At 38.7% G+C, this 14,296-nt stretch overlaps 2 protein-coding genes across 2 annotated transcripts; both read right to left on the bottom strand.

Annotated features, from left to right (window-relative positions):
• Positions 1-3,655: 3,655 nt before the first annotated feature.
• Positions 3,656-4,772, bottom strand: LOC130719384 (uncharacterized). Its single transcript, XM_057570008.1, has 5 exons — positions 4,749-4,772; positions 4,510-4,602; positions 4,289-4,390; positions 3,892-4,197; positions 3,656-3,730 (listed from the first exon to the last, which is right to left on the bottom strand). Exons 1-5 carry the CDS (start codon positions 4,770-4,772, stop codon positions 3,656-3,658), a joined length of 600 nt encoding a protein of 199 aa, XP_057425991.1.
• LOC130718782 (uncharacterized) lies at positions 4,346-11,582 on the bottom strand. Its single transcript, XM_057569408.1, has 8 exons — positions 11,513-11,582; positions 11,370-11,398; positions 11,247-11,287; positions 5,426-5,623; positions 5,089-5,330; positions 4,804-5,010; positions 4,510-4,602; positions 4,346-4,390 (listed from the first exon to the last, which is right to left on the bottom strand). Exons 4-6 carry the CDS (start codon positions 5,619-5,621, stop codon positions 4,843-4,845), a joined length of 606 nt encoding a protein of 201 aa, XP_057425391.1. The 5' UTR covers positions 5,622-5,623; positions 11,247-11,287; positions 11,370-11,398; positions 11,513-11,582; the 3' UTR covers positions 4,346-4,390; positions 4,510-4,602; positions 4,804-4,842.
• Positions 11,583-14,296: the final 2,714 nt, after the last annotated feature.

Genomic DNA, 14,296 nt, shown 5'->3' with positions numbered 1-14,296 from the left:
ACGGCAAACAAGTGCGACTCATAGATAGAGTCATAAGTTTTATAAATACAGTCCTCCAAGAAAGTAAGTCAGCCCAAAAAGGCCTCCAAAAGACTTCCTATGTCCGACAACTCCCTGTGATCCTCATGGAAGAGAACCACACAAAAAGCTAATAGTCGGGGACCTACCCTGCCCCAAAAATGAGAAATGACAATTAGAGCTATGACACTAACACCCAAACTTAGTAGACTCTAAACACTCATACCCTATACTTCCATCATCGACCCTCATCTGGTCATGCATTCAGTCCGGGTCCTCGTCGAAACTTCAGTAATGGTCATTACGCTCCTGGTCCTCCCCGAGTGACGAATCATCACGAACCAGCTGTCGAACGTCTGGCAGCAGGCCGACCGCCCAAACACAAACATACAAACAAAGCCAAGGCGCTAGGGTTAACTTACGGAATACAATAGATATACAAACAACATGTGATAAAGGGGGTATATACTTATATAGGTTCTCAGTTGCCTATCCTAAGGTATATACTTAGCAGGTTATCAAGGCTCAAATAAACAATTCAATATCTGCTACCTCAACAGTTCAATAAACAATGGCTCAACAACTCAATAAGCAATATCTCTACAATCCAAGTTATGGTGCATTTATGTATGCAATGTCAATTCAAAAGATGGTCCCAATAAATAGGCATGTCAAGTCGATCCAACCCATCGGGTTGAACATACAGACTCGCACACGCAACAAATGACAACGCCAAGTCGGTTCACTCAATAGAGTCGAACATACGGACGTTGCGCGCGTCCAATGACTATCGCCGAATCGATCCAATCCATTCGATTGAACATACGGATCCGCGCGTGTCGAAAGGTTATCGCTGAATCGATCCAATCCATCGGATTGAACATACGGATTCACGCGAGTTAAAATGGCGATCGTTGAATCAATCCAATCCATTAGATTGAATGTACGAACTCACGCGAGCCTGAGTGACTACCGCCGAATCGATCCAATCCATCGGATTGAATATACGGACTCGCGCGTGTCAAACAGTTATTGCCAAATCGGTCCACCCGTCGGGTTTGGACATACGGATTTGCGCCGCAAAGTTGAAGATACACTCAAGGTGTTCTTCGATAAAGGCCGGTCTTTTGACCGTCCCAAACCCCAAACGTATGCATAATGCAATATGGTTAACCAAATATCGAATCGTCCTCACACGTACGTGTTGAACCACAACTCTCAATTTAAAAGTACCCGAAGGTCAAAGTCGTCTTTGCGACTAGGCTGTGAAAAGCCGGAGTACATATTGCACTCAATGACATTCCCATGGTCACTATGGTTCATCCCCGTGACGACCATCAAATCATCTCAAGTTCAAAGCTTTTCGACTATTTCCCGTTTTTCACAATCATTTCCAACTCTTAAATTTTCCTAATGGTCTCGTTAATTAATCAAAGCATTTCAAGTTGAGTTAATCAAGTTATGAGGTTTATTATCGAAATCCAAGTTCCATAAGTTCCCAAGTTCCAAATTCTTACTATTCAAAGTTCCCCAAATCCCCCAACTATAAACCCCGGGAAAAGTCTAAGTATTTCAAAGAGGGCTAGATCTCAGACCTCAGGTCAGGACCTGCCTAGGGTTATTCTTTCAACCCGAATGATCAAAAGAATCAATTCAAATGTCCTACACTTCGCAATCGCATCAAAGCGCACGATTCGACAACAATATCAATCTCTCAAGCTATAAGAAGCAATTCGACAATAATTCTGTGCGGAAATCATAAGACAGAAACCAGTAAACGGCCGAAGCCTCTCAGAAAACGGAGACACACGTCTCATATAAGTTCACTCGGCCGAAACCTCCAGAAAATATTTTTCCATAACGTGATAAACAATATCCAAGCAATATTCAATATCAAGCAATATTCAATATCAAGAAATATTCAATATCAAGAAATATTCAATATCAAGAAATATTCAAGTCGAATTTATCGACGCCTATAAATCAATAGCTAGTAAGTAAGTTGCCCTAACCTGGAGTTGTTCCAGTCTCGCGGTGTAGGTCTCCCTCACAAGCTTGTTCAGTCAACCCCAAAGTTTCCACAATTGAACCTTTGAGCGAAAACCACAGAATTCAATCTCAATCAGTCAGAAACTCAGCTAACAATAATTACTAAGGTTACACGAAGCATCATAAACTCCGAAGTACGATAATCTAACGCGATAGGACAAGTTTTCGAAAAAGAAATTTTTCCTCCCCCTTGGAGGTGCTCTCGGCCACACACACTAATTGTGTGCGCCGATTTTTCTTCGATCAAACTTGGTTCCTAGGTTATCATTAGTCGTAACTAAGGCGAATCAAAACTCGGAAAAATTATCGGATCGAAAACTGTCGTAGGGGTATTTTGGTCAATATTTTTAGCTCAGAATTTCAAAATTGGAATTTCGAAAAAAAAATTGGATGAGGACGTCACCAACGACGTTTATGGCAACTAACCCTATTGGTGCTAAGCTCAATCGAGAGTTTTAAGCCCAAAGGACGAAGCTTTGGCCAAAAATGGGTATTTTAAGCAGAATTGAAACTCAGCGGCAATTCGGCGAGATTCAGCATAAAACAACCGGATATTCATGCTCTTGGGCATGTAGGCAATAAGTTTAGACACTGAAATCAAGTTATTTGGACACTTTTACAGAAAGCTCAAAACTTTGAGCACAGAAAGACATAGAGAAAAGCGACATAATTGACGATCAGAAGTAAGGAATAGCATCTATACCTCGAGGTCTACGCGTAGCAACTGTCAGTGAGATGATCAGGCAAGAAACGGAGAAAATCTCTCCCCCCTTTTCCTCCTCCAAGCTCGCGGCCCCCTTTGGTGATGGTGGTGATGAATTTGTTTTTTTTTTCATTTTTCAAGCTATTTATAGAAAATGGAAAATGCAGGAAAATGAATATTTCGCGATTCCGATTTTTCCTGCGTATTCCTCTGTGAATTCGAAGGTAGGTACTGGTGACAGAATTCCAAAACTCAGAATAGGTTTCTTGGAATTAAATCAAACGATCCAAAGTCGGTGTAAATCGATTTTACCCGAAAAACTACTTTTTGCAGTTGATGTCGAATGGGAAAACTTCGTTCTGAAGAAAGATTCAAAACATCGAAAGAAATAGGTGTACGCGTGTTAAATCTTCGTTTGAAGCTCTGAATAGAAAAAGTCTTCATCGTCGGTTGATTTTAGGGTTCTTGAACTATCAGAGATTTAGTTTCGGCAAACCTCTGAGAATTAGAATCGTACTTTCGTACATTTCAGGGTTTCGTATCGAAACGCTTGTCATGGAAAGATTAAGAGAAGTTCTAACATTTCTCTGAAGATTTTTGGAATTAGTTTCCATCGTGTCTTTAAGTGCAAATTAGTCGTTTACTAACGTTCTCGTCCTTGGCGTAAGCGAATAAGACTCACGCTATAACTTATATCAACTTTAATACTATTTTCAGCCTTTTCCTGAACTTTCTCCTTCATAAATTTATTCCATTTGATAAACACTTGTTCAGGTTTCCGTCACGATTCATCGAAACCTAATCGTGAATATGAATTTAATTAATTTATTCTAAGCTTAAAAACTTGGGTCTCACACCTACAATATCTCAGCCTTAGTAACGAGATCAACAAAGTAAGGAAATAGTCTTCATACTGTCATATCTAAAGCCTGAACAACCAACAAGTGAAACAAAAGCATGCTGCAGTCAAACATAACTAAAACCAGTAAAACAGAACAAGTAAACCACTAAAACATAACAAGAATTTATCTTGCTCAGTTTTAACCAAGATAATCAAGTAGCCTTAGTTTATCTTGCACACATTATTGAACAGCCAATTAATTGCAAATTCAGTTTCTTACCCGATTAAATCCTTGGCCATCCAATTGTTGCATAACAAGTGCAAGCTGTTCTTCTAAACTTTTAAATCTTTCTACTTCTTGTACCAAAGTATCAACTCTGGCACGCTCTGTTTCCAATTCTGATTGAAGCTTGTTAACTTGTGCTGAAGAACCATTGGTTGATGTGCTCCCAGAACCTTTGAAGACGTTAGAGGGGAAAACACCGAAACCCATGCCTCGTAAATATCCATGATGCTCTTTCCCAATTACAGTTCTGAATGCATCTTCTTCAGAAGCATTGTTATCAACTTCCATTTCAAGTTGTTCCTATATATAAAATTAAACATGTACAATGTTAAAACAGAATTTTGTATGGTTGTAAATTAAAATAGAAACTCATAAATAACATTGTACTCACAATCTGTTGTCTAGCCTCTTCGTTCACAAATGATCCATCTTTCTTCTTGTGGGCAATAGTGTACATTTCTAACCTACTATATGGTCTACCAGTTTGAGATTCCTATTACAAAGCATGAAATTAGTAATCTAATGAAATAATAACTTTAGATTTAAGATTACAAAGTATGAAACTAGTACAAAATTAGTAATCAAATGTAAAAAATTGTAAATAGACAATACCAACTCATATTGTTTCCTTGCAATAGATTTAGACCCGAGTGTATGAGGGATCTTCTGCTTGCGTCGGTTAGCAATGTTCTTCTCAGAATAAGACTACATTGACAAAATAATAATAATGTTAGTTGTCTTCCACCACAAAGAAAATTGGCTGCCTTCTTCATTGACAGTAGCAAATATCAAGAATATTAAAACCAGTACATGATATCATTAGGAAGAAACTAAAACCAGTACATGTTCACCGAGAAAATAAGGTGCTGAAACATGAGATTAAGAACCCAAACAATTTATTATTACCTTCCCTTTCTTAGACAATTTATACAGTAGGTAAGAGACTCATTGATCCAACGGAACACCTTCAGGGCGTTCCTGAAGATTTGTTTCCCAATATAGTTTCTCATCATAACATTCAACAAACATTCTACTACGATAGTCTCTCCATTTCTTCCCTAGACTTTCCAGTATGAATTTTTTATGTCCATCCTCTTTGACTTGAAATTTTTCCTACAAAAATAAATTCAATTAGTAAAGTGTATTAGATAATGTCAATAAGCAAAAATTATAATTTATTATGATTCATACCTTTATGGTGGCCCAAACCTGATCGTTGTGTACTTTAGCAACATCTGGCCATCTCACATAGGTGATTGGTAATTTAGCAGCACTAGATGCAAATACCCCTAAAAATACTCCCAAAAGTCCAGCACCATTTCCAACAGGTCGACCAAGCTCATCCCATTGTACAACAATTTTCCTACCTCCTGGAAGATCAAACTTCAAATCATCGCATAGTAAACTATGAAAAGTAATAGCCCCCTCATCATCTGCACGTAAAATATGAACAATTTTATTTGTGACAAAATATAAGTTAATGGAAAACATTGCATAGTCAGAAAGTGTTAAGAAATGACTCGCATACCAATAAGGTCCACGTCCCATTTTTTTGTAGACTTCCAAGCACGTTGTGTGGGCTGTTGATTTGGAACCTCATTGATTATAGGTGCTCTATGCTGCTGCACATGGTCAGATTGTTGGGGTGTTGTTGCTGAATCAGATTGTTGGGGTGTTGTTGATGAAGAAGAAGTCTTGCGACAATGTCTCTTTCTTTTAGCCATACCTGTAAAAAAAAAATGTTAGCACTATAAAGGAAGACAAGACAACTATATATAAAGAATAACATCAAAAGAACCTCACAAGTTAAAACATCTTCTAGTAATCATATAAGTGAATTGCAAGTATTATCCAAAGGATCAGATCATGTAACTATATAATCTTGAATATCATCTTCATCGATATTTCCATCAATGATATAATCTAAAGGATCATCATTTGTGACAACTCTTGCCAATTGTACAGGTTCAGTATTATCCTGAAAAATTTGGTCCAAGTTAGATGATGGATATGCCTCATCTGATACACTAATCTCTTCACCCATGTCATATAAGTCCCTTGGCTTCACATCCAAAGGTATACTCCAACCATTTTCTTTCTCATCATCAACATAAAAACCCATCTGGGCTTCAGAAGCTTTAATATAAAGCTCATCGTCTTCATGATCTCCCGTGTGAATTGGTCTTGTGAAGTTAATAGAGGTAAAACCTAAATCATCTTTTTTCATACCTCTAGGATTAGTGGTATTAGCCCATTTACATTTAAATAAAGGAATTGTGAATAAGCCACCGTAGCTGATTTCAATTATGTCTATCAGTTTCCCATAATAAGGGACCCCTCCAAATCTCATTTGGGAATCACTACTGCTTGAGTAACTTCTAGTGCCAAATGAACCAAAAACCCCACTATTTTGGGTTCTAAATCCTTTGTCTCGAGCTAATGTACAAAATTTATATTCGTTAACATTATATGCAGTGAACCTTCTAGCTCGACATTTAGGCCCTTCAGCAAGTCTGAGAAGAATCGATTTATCTGCCTCGCCAAGGGTGTCCGCATTATTAAAAATCTAAACATAATACACGTGTTAGTGGCGTGTTTAATACAAACATGCATGAATATTCATTTGACGTTGATTGAGTTGTTTCTTACATGATTATAGAGCCAACCGACAAACTCTTTATGAACCTTCTTGTCTATCTCAGTCACACTCCTTGTGTGCCTTCTTAGTTGCCTCCGCACAATATCTCTATATTCCCTACATAGATATAAGTTAGTAGGCATGTAAAAAGATGGATCAAGTATGTCATTTGAAGTGCTTACTGCTCATATTGATCAACTATTGGGCAATTGGTTAGAATATGTTGATGAGCTTGTAACCTTTCAATGGAAGAAAGGGTGAAATATGAAGAGCGACCAACTAGTTTTCCCACTTTAGGAAAAAATTCAGCTACCCGTGTTCCTGGTTGCATATCATTAGGTTCATCATCAACACGATGTGGTCGATTCCATACGGTCTCAATATCATCAAGGTACCTTGAACAAAATGTTAGGATTCCATGTTACATAAAGTGAGCACAATATCATGCTGCATTCGATCTAAGCCAGCCACACTCAAAGCCTTTCCGCACAATTTCCTAAAGAATGAGCCCAATCCATTCAAAACTTTTGAGACTTCGTTGCGCAATGTTGTTCGCATGGCCAGCGGTAGCAATTGCTCCATCAATACATGAAAATCGTGGCTTTTAAGCATCCCGCTCACTCGAAAATTGTCCAAATCAATGCACCTAGAAATGTTGCTTGAATAACCATCTGGCACTGTGATATTGCTTAAACTTGTTAAAAAGGATTTCTTTCCTTGATTGGTCATTGTATAAATAGCTAAAGGATACTTTCCAATCTCATCTGGCCAAAGATCATGCCTAAAGCCCATGGCTTGTTGGTCTTTTCGAGCTTTCAAGTGATCTTTTGACCTTCCATCATTCAGCAAGGTGAATAGGATATTTTCACAGACGTTCTTTTCGATGTGCATAACATCAAGATTGTGACGCAATTTATTATGCTCCCAATATGGAAGCTCGAAAAATATGCTTTTCTTCTTCCATTGTTGGCTGTTTTCTGAGGGGACTCTCTCACCAAGTGACTTTTTTCTCTTTCCACTTGTTTTATCTTTTCTGCCAAATATGACCTTGATATCCTTAACCTGGGCAAAAATATCTGAGCCTGACAAAGATTTTGGTGCATCACGTAACTCTTGTTGTCCATTAAACCGAATCAAGTTCAATCTAAATTTATGTCTCCTATCAAGAAATCGACGGTGGCCCATAAGACACCACTTTAAACTGTGCTTAAGGCGGCACGGGACCGAGTCAAAATTACATGTAGGACAAGCCAGTCCTGTGTAGGTGTTCTATCCGGAGAGAACAGAAAGCCCGGGGAAGGCACTGATTGTCCACATCAAAGCAGCATGTAATTTGAACATCTCCTTCGTTGACGCATCATAAACATCTACACCATCATGTCATAATTCCTTCAACTCCTTGATTAGAGGCTGCAAGTAAACATCTATATCATTTCCGGGTTGTTTTTTACCAGGAATTATCATTGAAAGGATAAAAGATGTCGGCTTCATACACACCCACGGAGGAGTGTTGTAGGGTATGAGAATAACGGGCCAGATGCTATTACTCGCACTCAACAAACTATGAGGATTAAATCCATCAGAAGCTAAACCAAGACGAACATTTCGTGGATCTTTACTAAAATCAGTGTTTTTTGAGTCAAAATGCTGCCAAGCTTTAGAGTCTCTGGGATGCCTGATCATGCCATCGTTATTAGCAGACACAGCATGCCATCTCATATCATTAGCAGTTTTTGAAGACAAAAACAATCTTTGCAATCGAGGCTTCAGAGGAAAGTAATGAAGAACTTTTCGAGGCACTTTCTTCTTGCACTTGTCAACTTCTGACACTGGGTTCTCACCATTTCCACTCGATTCTCTCCATCTAGACATGGTACAAGTTTTGCATTGTTCCCTATTTTCATCCGCACCCCAGTACAACATGCAATTTCTTGGACATGCATGTATATTTTCATAGCCCAAACCAAGTTTGGTTATATATTTCTTTGCCTCGTAAAATGAACTTGGATTTTGTGCATGTTCAAATGCATCATGTAGTAGTTCTATTATCATTGTCATTGCTTTATAATTCATCTTACATAGGCATTTGATATGATACAACTTCACTATAAAAGAAAGTTTAGAATACCGTGTGCACCCTTCGTACAATGGTTGTTCCCCATCTTTTCCCAACTCATAAAACTCTCTTGCTTGATTTCCCTGTGGCCCAACATTTGGCATTGGTCCTTCACCTTGGCCGACGCCTTCATTTGAATCATTGTCACGATGCATATCGACCCCAAAAGCTTCATTGACCATGTTTCAGATAGGATCTTCATCATTCACAATGTTTGGTCCTTGACACATTGTTAGTACCATTGTTTTCAGTTTCCACTTCATGGGACTCACCATGATCAAACCAAAAGGTGTAATTTCTCGGGAATTGCTTAATAATTAAGTGCTCATACACTACATCCCTAGTCAGCCACTATCTAAAATTGCATAGACCACAAGGGCATAATATTGCACCATCAACAGAACTACGCTCAAAGACAAAGTCTAAAAATCCCTTAACCCCTTCCTGATATGCAGGTGAATTTCGTGGCAACAAAATCGATGACTTATCCATTGCTACTTTCTGTAGTAATTAGTAAAAAATAGTAATATTTACAACATAACTAATGTGAAGACGAAAAGATTGCAAATCAACTAATATAAAATTAGTACCACTACAAGAACAACATTACATGCACAAGAAATTCGTACCAGAATTATAACAGCAATATAAAGTATATTCATGACTCCTTCAAAACTCAATCCGGAAGCTTTTTATGCTAACATTTATATATGGCGCCTTACTTTTTTTTTGCTTTCAGAATAACAATCACAAGTCAACAATTATAATTGTTCCGTGCTAGAACATAGAGAGGGAAGGTAGTATCCAAAGTGTGAGGAAAGTGATGTGAATGCTGAGAGAGATAAACTCTAACCGCTTAGAGAGAGAAAATATAACTGAATTTCAATGCTATTATTCCTCAAATGAGCTAAGAGTCCCTTACAATTGGTATTCTCCTCCTATTTATAGAGGTGGAGTTGGGCTTGGGCGCCCTTAATCTGTCCAAATGGGCCAGTTGGGCCTCGGGAAGGGAGGCCCAAGGTCATGACGCGTCCCAAGCCCAAAGTTGAGTCTCCTGGGCGAGGGACCCTGGGGTCTCGTCCAGTCCACAAGACACCGAGCTCGAAGCATGAGAGCTAAGTGTGTCTTTAAGTAAGAAATAAGGCGAGACCCCTATGGATACTTACTAAAACTTAAAAACTTAAAATCTAGAAGTGAAAAACAATGGCCAACATGGCCTGATAAATAGAGCCTTTTGTAATCAACACTTTTGGACCTCCAGTCGCGTCCTCTTCTTCTGGGCGACCCAAGTCCACAAGCAGGCCTGTGGCGAAGGCCTTTAGTCCGCCCACCTCAGCATAGTTGCGCACGTGCCCTGAATCGTGATATTTTGTCGCATGTTGTGTTTATCCCACACGTCATGCCTTGAAGTGACGCCAAGGTCAGTGAATCCACAGAATCTCAACCGCTACCTTTGACATACCCTTTCTAGCCACGTCACAACTTTGACAATTTGAATTTCAATCAACCGGCAGCAACCGTTGCAGCTTTCACTCAATGCGGTACCCCCCGTTTTTCCAAAATCTATGCCACGTCTCTTGAGGCAATCATTCCACCTTTGTCATGATGGGGCACGATTTCCCAACCGTTTCTTACCCTAACTTTTAAATTAAACTTCTTTCTCTTACTTGCCACCTTTGAAACCCTCCACAACCTTGCAAAGTTACCCAAGCTATTACCCCAGCATCTTCTCCTCTTCCGTCTCAGTTCCTTTCTGCAAAAGATGATTCCTCACGGATGCTTTTGTGAAACTGTCTTCTTTTTATGAAGACTTGACAATCATATGAAATCATGCTCTTATGGTTTCAGGTCTTTCAACTACTGCGTGAACAGCTCTGGTACAGACCTAACTCTGGTGTGTACATCAAGTTAATGGTCATGCTTGGAAAATGTAAGCAACCTGAGAAAGCTCTTGAACTCTTTCAAGCTATTGATGATGAAGGTTATGTTATGGATTGTGAATCATACACTGCATTGTTATCTGCCTACAACAGAAGTGGTCTCTTGAAGAGAGCTTTCTCTCTTCTTGAGGAAATGATGAGTACACCTGGTTGTCAGCCAGATGTCCAGACTTACTCAATCCTCATAAAATCTTGTTTGGAGGTTTTCGCATTTGATAAAGTTTAGGGTCTTTTATCTGACATGGCCATTCATGAAATCAAACCCAACACAGTTTTCTACAATACCCTTATTGATGCTTATGGGAAGGCAAAAAGGTAAACTAGTTATCTTTCCTCTTTATCTTCTCAAACTACTACGTGCTCAGTCAGTTAAAGAACTTTGGAGAAAGAATTATATCAACTATCTACTTTCCATCATACAGTAGACATAATCAAACAACTTGAAGAGCTGAGTGGTTCTGTCTTTATTAAAGTGCATTCTTTTTTCTCTTCTTTTCTTTTAAGAGAAGCTATAAACATAAGCACAGATATGGCAGGAGCAAGCTACTAAATAAACACATAATCTATTTTAATCTATTGTTGTCTCTATGGTATACATAGCAATAAAATTGGAAGCAATGAAATAGTTGAGAAGCAGGAGAAAAAGAAATCTTACCTTTGCTGAAACTATAAAGGAATTCAATTTCGAAACACAACCTGAAAATGTGAAATCAAAATCAACCTTTTCTTGAACTAACATGAAGAAATCAAAAACAAAATCAAGTTAGGGAAGAGAGACCAGTCGCGAGAGAGGAGATGAACATCAGCCTGAACAAACAAGAAGAAATCAAAATTAAGGATTGTGAAATAGTGAAACCGCGAGTAGAGCCAGAGAAGAGAGATTAGTCGCAAGAGAGGAGAGGAGAGGAGAAGAGAACAAACCAGACGCTGAAGCAAGGAACCAGACGCTGAAACGGAACCAGACAACAAAGAACGGAACGTGAAGAAGAAGGGTTTTGGGGAGCGGAAGTTTTTTTTTTTTAATTAGAGAGAAAGTAAAATTGGGGAAAATAAGTGAGGGAAAGTAAAATTGGGAGAGGGAAAGTGAAAATCTTAGGTTTGGGCTAGGCCAAACCTGTGTGAAATTTTAAGCATGCGGCAGTTGTAAAGCCCAACTGACGCAGGTTATTTTTTCTTAAAAAAAAAATCAACAAACCGCCACACCAACCGCCGCACAGTATTAATCAACTGCGGCGGTTGAAACCGCCGCGACGAATCTGATATTATTTTTTTAAACAAAGCACCTAACAACCGCCGCTAAACGCCTTACAACCGCCGCAAAAAAAACATACTCGCGTCGATAAAGGAGAGTCAAATCTGATGTGACCGCCGCAAAATGTAATTTTTCTTGTAGTGTTACAAAGACATATCTCAAGATCACACAGTAAACACTCAACTCTTAGCTCACAACAATTGCATAAAGTTGCTAAGAGAAAAAGGAGAGTCAATTGAAATATTTTGAAATGATAGGTGTAAAATTTTGATTTTTCATCAATAGTATGAAGCAAGGATTATCAAGGATATTGATGGGTCCTGAACTTTTCGCATGCGCAGCAGATCATTGAACTGACCAACACTTAGGGGCTTGTTGCTCTTGATCTATTCTCAACACAATAAGAATAATGAGCAGATATTTCTCAGGGCTTGTTACCACCCTCTAAAAATCCTTTTCTTGAAAACAATCCTTTTATCTATCCCTTAGGTGTTGTGTTGTAATGGTGAAAAAAAACCTTTTTGAAATTCTGAGAATCCTACTTTTTCTAAAGTATTGTCATATTTAGATTCATTTTGGAATACAATTCATGAAACTCCAGTTTTACCAACAACAAAAAATCATCTTTCTCTCGAGCATTGTGATGCATGACTTCTCCTCAATCATCTAATTTGGGGCTTAGCCCATAGGTACTTGTGCCTAGTTCTCTCTTTAGGGTACCAAGACACTTATTATCACTTATTTGGGCATTATAATTCCTCGTAAGGGTTTTCGAGTGTCTGTCTTTATCACCTTAGCAAATATGTTAGAGCTCCACGTCGATTTGTTGTTCGTGTTGTCGAGCATCTAGTGCCTTATCACCTTAGCTCAAGCGTTAGAATTCCTTGTAGATTTGTTGTTCAGGTTGTCAAGCATTTGTTGCTTTTTATCATTTATTTCAGACATTAGAATTCCTCATAAGAATTGTCGAGTGTCTGTCTTTATCGTCTTAGCAAAGATGTCAGAACTCCATGTCGATTTGTTGTCCGTGTTGTCAAGCATCTAGTGCTTTATTACCTTAGCTCACGCGTTTGAATTCCTGTAAATCAGTTGTCCAGGTTGTCGAGCGTTTGTTGCTTTTTATCATTTGTTTCAGGCATTAGAATTCCTCGAAAGAGTTGTCGAGTGTCTAGTGCTTTATCACCTTAGCTCACGCGTTTGAACTCCTTGTAGATCTGTTGTCCGGGTTATCGAGCGTTTGTTGCTTCTTATCATTTGTTTCAGGCATTAGAATTCCTCGTAAGAGTTGTCGAGTGTCTGTCTCTATCACCTTAGCCAAGATGTTAGAATTTCACGTTGATTTGTTGTTTGTGTTGTCAAGCATCTAGTGATTTATTACATTAGCTCAAGCGTTAGAATTCCTTGTTGATTTGTTGTCAAGGTTGTCGAGCGTTTGTTGTTTTTATCAGTTATTGTGATTCGGGCAAAATTGGCTGCTTGTGACTTTGCTGAACCTTTCTCGTCGAAAGGTCAAGTGTAAGACCCAAGTTTTTAAGCTTAGAATAAGTGAATAAAGATCCTATTCACGATTAGGGTTGATGTATCGTGAAGGGAAACCTGAACAAGAGTTTACTAAATGAAATAAATTTATGAAGGAGAAAGTTCAGGAAAAGTCTAAGGATTGTATTGAAATCGATAAAAGTTATAGCACGATCGTTATACGCTTAAACCTAGGGCAGAAACCCTAGTATATAGCTAGTTTACACTTAAAGTTGCGATGGAAGCTAATTTCAAAAAAATCTTCAGAGAAATGTTAGAACTTCTCTTATTCCTTATATGACAATCGTTTCGAGGCGAAACCCTAGGATCTACGAACGTCCGATTCCAATCCTCGGATGTTTGCCGAAACTAAAACCCTGATAGTTCAAGAAACCTAGAATGAACGGTCGAGGAAGACTTTTTCTATTCGGAGCTTCTAATGAAGATTCCACACGCGTACACCCATTTCTCTTGATGATTTCAATCTTTCTTCAGAAGGAAGTTTTCCATTCCGACATCCGATGCAAAAAGTAACTTATCGGGTAAAATAGTTTTACACCGACTTTGCATTAGCCACCGAAATCGGGGTGTTACATTGTGGTATCAGAGCTTGTCGAGTCTTTCGGAAGTCTTTGGGGAATAGGTCTTCTGTGCTAGGTTGTGTGACTCTGCAAAGAGTGAAAATTGATTGTCTGCAAGCGATTTTTCGCTTAGAATTGATTGAAGTTATTGCTTAATCATATTGTATAGTTATGCTAGATGTTATCTTATGATGAGTACTAACTGTTTGTTTGACCTAGTATGCCTAACTCTCAAGAACCTAGATGTTATCCAAGGAATGGATTGGTTGTCCCGCTATCATTGTCTTTTGGACTGCAACCGAAAGAGAGTGGTATTTCCTGACTCGGATCTTTCCGAGTATCTATCTGTCAATC

This window comes from Lotus japonicus, chromosome 5, assembly GCF_012489685.1.
Source record: "Lotus japonicus ecotype B-129 chromosome 5, LjGifu_v1.2".
NCBI lineage: Eukaryota > Viridiplantae > Streptophyta > Magnoliopsida > Fabales > Fabaceae > Lotus > Lotus japonicus.
The sequence above is the reverse complement of the archived record's forward strand: the minus strand, read 5'-3'. Positions and strand labels throughout refer to the sequence as shown.